This window comes from Anguilla anguilla, chromosome 12 (assembly GCF_013347855.1).
Source record: "Anguilla anguilla isolate fAngAng1 chromosome 12, fAngAng1.pri, whole genome shotgun sequence".
Classification (NCBI taxonomy): Eukaryota; Metazoa; Chordata; class Actinopteri; order Anguilliformes; family Anguillidae; genus Anguilla; species Anguilla anguilla.
Window position 1 is genome coordinate 42850094 of NC_049212.1, and position 5256 is coordinate 42855349.

The 5256-nt window shown below is 52.5% G+C and overlaps 1 protein-coding gene across 1 annotated transcript in view; it reads right to left on the reverse strand.

Moving 5' to 3' along the window:
- Window positions 1-4962, reverse strand: part of LOC118210121 (serine/Arginine-related protein 53-like) — a 63405-nt gene extending 58443 nt beyond the window's left edge. Inside the window, exon 1 of the mRNA XM_035386007.1 lies at window positions 4857-4962. Within this exon, the coding sequence (XP_035241898.1) occupies window positions 4857-4947 (91 nt within the window). The 5' untranslated portion in view covers window positions 4948-4962. The remainder of the gene's footprint in view (window positions 1-4856) is intronic.
- Window positions 4963-5256: the final 294 nt, after the last annotated feature.

Genomic DNA, 5256 nt, shown 5'->3' on the forward strand with positions numbered 1-5256 from the left:
ATTTGTTTATAATACAAATGTTTTGGCAACAGAAATACAATACTTGGACATTTCAATAAACTAAATTAAACTGAAAGAGAGAGACAGAGAGAGAGAGAGAGAGATGGTTAGGACAGAACAGTGGTTTCTCTTCATCAGTCAGAATTTTACTGCGCATAAACACACACACACACACACACACACACACATCCTAATGGGTAAGGACAGGACATGCTCATTAGTGTGACAGCACAATTACAAGCCCTCAATTCTGAAAATCAATCAGCCACTTCAGACAAACTCATTCATCAGACCTGACCCTCCACTGTCCTTACAGGACCCATGGTCCTCACAAGACTGTAGATGTTACACACTCTACAGGGGCCCTACAGAATCCACGGTCCTCATAAAGCTGTAGAGACATTACACACACTACAGGTGCCCTACAGAATCCACGGTCCTCATAAATCTGTAGAGACATTACACACACTACAGGGGCCCTACAGAATCCACGGTCCTCATAAACCTGTAGAGACATTACACACACTACAGGGGCCCTACAGAATTCACAGTCCTCATAAACCTGTAGAGACATTACACACACTACAGGGGCCCTACAGAATTCACAGTCCTCATAAACCTGTAGAGACATTACACACACTACAGGGGCCCTACAGAATTCACAGTCCTCATAAACCTGTAGAGACATTACACACACTACAGGGGCCCTACAGAATCCACGGTCCTCATAAACCTGTAGAGACATTACACACACTACAGGGGCCCTACAGAATCCACGGTCCTCATAAACCTGTAGAGACATTACACACACTACAGGGGCCCTACAGAATCCACGGTCCTCATAAACCTGTAGAGACATTACACACACTACAGGGGCCCTACAGAATCCACGGTCCTCATAAACCTGTAGAGACATTACACACACTATAGGGGCTGAGAAAATTCTACAGCCCCACCAGCAACAGCCTGGCAGTACAGGCAGGAACAGCGACCTCATCTACTGCGGCAAATATGCTGAGTCAAGACTAACACAGCGCTACACAAGGCACACACATTTCAACAGAGTGCAATATTTAAACTGTCAAAGTCACCGACGTATGAGAACGAACTCCAGTAAATCCACAATGTGCAACGGACAACCTGCTAGCATGCTAATATCTACCAAGAGATACGTGTTGCATGAGTGGTGATTTTGTGTACGCAGCAGAATGTGATTGCGTTTATAGTGTGGTGCACAAATATACTGCTAGAGAGGAAGAAAGAATGAATGTCTGAAAAGCACAAGCGAATTTCACATGGTGGTACAGACGTGCAATGTTTCTAATCCTTGCTAATTGATTGGCTCCATCCAAATGAATATCGACCAGGACTTCCAGTAAGAGTTCCTTCTTCACGACAGCTTCAGTGCTGACTAGCCAAACAGACACTGCGTGCCAATTCACCCCGAGGTCACAGCGGCGGACTCTTCTGTGGGCGGGGCATAAGCACCGTGTTTGGCTGTAGTGTGATTAGAGGATGTGAGCTGGCAGCTCCGTCAGAGCCATGCTTTGTGTGGCTCTAAGCCACCACATCTGGTTTATACATCACAGTACAGAAATATACACACTGCAAATGACCTGGCTCTCCTGCCTTTCCATTTCATCCCTGCACTTCTTTCTGAAGTTTTATTAAGAATATGAGCTAAACATCATACACAGCCAAGCTATGAGCATGTGTGTGTGCGCATGTGTGTGCATTGGTGTGTGTGTGCATGTGTGTGCATGGGTGTGTGTGTGCATGTGAACGCGTGTGTGTGTGTGCATGTGTGTGTGTGAACGTGTGTGTTTGCGTGTGTGTGTGTGTGTGCATGTGTGTGTGTGAACGCATGTGTCTGTCCCCCCTTTTCTCAGGAATCGAACCCTGAGCAGTAAACCAGCCCGTGTGTGCTCTCTCCCCCCCCCCTCCCAGGAACCCCCTGTTTATTCTGCATTTCTCTCGGTCCTCTATCACGTTTCCATGTCTCTGATCTACAAACACACACACGGCACTAATGACTGCTCCTCTGCTCAGGCACTCACTGCTCTCAGCGCCTCTTTAAAGGACCAGAATATTAATCGCAGCACTACTTAGGAATGCACCTTTTATTTAGTTATTTTTCAATAAAATTTTGTTTTGCCCATGTTTCTTTTGATACAATAATGACTTTTGCAAGTGCAGCTTGGTGTAAGAGTTTTGTCCTTAGTGATGCTAATTTCAATGATACTGAGGATTCAGGGAAAGATCCGTAATCACAATGAAGTCACATCCAGGACCATGTGTCAGGTGGGCATAAATATCATTACAGGCATTTAGCAGATGCTCTTATCCAGAGCGACTTTCACAAGCTCACATATCATTTACATCGTATCCATTTACACAGCTGGATATACACTGAAACAATGCAGGCCAAGACCACTGTGGGGAATAACCCAGCACTGAAACCCTGCGGCCCATCCCACCACAGCCCAACACCGCCATGGGGAATAACCCAGCACTGAAACCCTGCGGCCCATCCCACCACAGCCCAACACCGCCATGGGGAATAACCCAGCACTGAAACCCTGCGGCCCATCCCACCACAGCCCAACACCGCCATGGGGAATAACCCAGCACTGAAACCCTGTGGCCATCCCACCACAGCCCAACACCGCCGTGGGGAATAACCCAGCACTGAAACCCTGTGGCCATCCCACCACAGCCCAACACCGCCGTGGGGAATAACCCAGCACTGAAACCCTGTGGCCAGTCCACCACAGCCCAACACCGCCGTGGGGAATAACCCAGCACTGAAACCCTGTGGCCAGTCCACCACAGCCCAACACTGCCGTGGGGAATAACCCAGCACTGAAACCCTGTGGCCAGTCCACCACAGCCCAACACCGCCGTGGGGAATAACCCAGCACTGAAACCCTGTGGCCAGTCCACCACAGCCCAACACCGCCGTGGGAATAAGCCAGCACTGAAACCCTGTGGCCAGTCCACCACAGCCCAACACCGCTGTGGGGAATAACCCAGCACTGAAACCCTGTGGCCAGTCCACCACAGCCCAACACCGCCGTGGGGAACAACCAGGCACTGAAACCCTGCGGCCCATCCCACCACAGCCCAACACCGCCATGGGGAATAACCCAGCACTGAAACCCTGTGGCCAGTCCACCACAGCCCAACACCGCCATGGGGAATAACCCAGCACTGAAACCCTGTGGCCAGTCCACCACAGCCCAACACCCGCCGTGGGGAATAACCCAGCACTGAAACCCTGTGGCCAGTCCACCACAGCCCAACACCGCCGTGGGGAATAACCCAGCACTGAAACCCTGTGGCCAGTCCACCACAGCCCAACACCGCCATGGGGAATAACCCAGCACTGAAACCCTGTGGACCATCCCACCACAGCCCAACACCGCCATGGGGAATAACCCAGCACTGAAACCCTGCGGCCCATCCCACCACAGCCCAACACCGCCATGGGGAATAACCCAGCACTGAAACCCTGTGGCCAGTCCACCACAGCCCAACACCGCCATGGGGAATAACCCAGCACTGAAACCCTGTGGCCAGTCCACCACAGCCCAACACCCGCCGTGGGGAATAACCCAGCACTGAAACCCTGTGGCCAGTCCACCACAGCCCAACACCGCCGTGGGGAATAACCCAGCACTGAAACCCTGTGGCCAGTCCACCACAGCCCAACACCGCCATGGGGAATAACCCAGCACTGAAACCCTGTGGCCAGTCCACCACAGCCCCAACACCGCCATGGGGAATAACCCAGCACTGAAACCCTGTGGCCAGTCCACCACAGCCCAACACCGCCGTGGGGAATAACCCAGCACTGAAACCCTGTGGCCAGTCCACCACAGCCAACACCGCCATGGGGAATAACCCAGCACTGAAACCCTGTGGCCAGTCCACCACAGCCCAACACCGCCATGGGGAATAACCCAGCACTGAAACCCTGCGGCCCATCCCACCACAGCCCAACACCGCCATGGGGAATAACCCAGCACTGAAACCCTGTGGCCAGTCCACCACAGCCCAACACCGCCGTGGGGAATAACCCAGCACTGAAACCCTGTGGCCAGTCCACCACAGCCCAACACCGCCATGGGGGAATAACCCAGCACTGAAACCCTGTGGCCAGTCCACCACAGCCCACACCGCCATGGGGAATAACCCAGCACTGAAACCCTGTGGCCAGTCCACCACAGCCCAACACCGCCATGGGGAATAACCCAGCACTGAAACCCTGTGGCCAGTCCACCACAGCCCAACACCGCCGTGGGGAATAACCCAGCACTGAAACCCTGTGGCCAGTCCACCACAGCCCAACACCGCCGTGGGGAATAACCCAGCACTGAAACCCTGTGGCCAGTCCACCACAGCCCAACACCGCCGTGGGGAATAACCCAGCACTGAAACCCTGTGGCCAGTCCACCACAGCCCAACACCGCCATGGGGAATAACCCAGCACTGAAACCCTGTGGCCCATCCCACACAGCCCAACACCGCCATGGGGAATAACCCAGCACTGAACCCTGTGGCCCATCCCACCACAGCCCAACACCGCCATGGGGAATAACCCAGCACTGAAACCCTGTGGCCCATCCCACCACAGCCCAACACCGCCATGGGGAATAACCCAGCACTGTAACCCTGTGGCCAGTCCACCACAGCCCAACACCGCCATGGGGAATAACCCAGCACTGAAACCCTGTGGCCAGTCCACCACAGCCCAACACCGCCGTGCTGGACAGCGAAGAGAGAGACGCTAAATGCTGTTGCTTTTTAATGGTAATTTTAATGTGTTTATCTGCCTGTTAAAAACATCCACCTACCTGCAGCCTGGAGCACCAGCTGGAGTGTGGCTTTAGTCTGCTCTGCAGGGGTCTGGGGGAGAGAGCACAGCTCTGTAAAAACCACAATCATCCACTCTACAGTATGAGCGTTCATACAGACACAGAGTATGACACAGAGTATGAGCGTTCATACAGAGTATGACACAGAGTATGAGCGTTCATACAGACACAGAGTATGACACAGAGTATGAGCGTTCATACAGACACAGAGTATGACACAGAGTATGAGCGTTCATACAGAGTATGACACAGAGTATGAGCGTTCATACAGACACAGAGTATGACACAGAGTATGAGCGTTCATACAGAGTATGACACAGAGTATGAGCGTTCATACAGACACAGAGTATGACACAGAGTATGAGCGTTCATACAGACA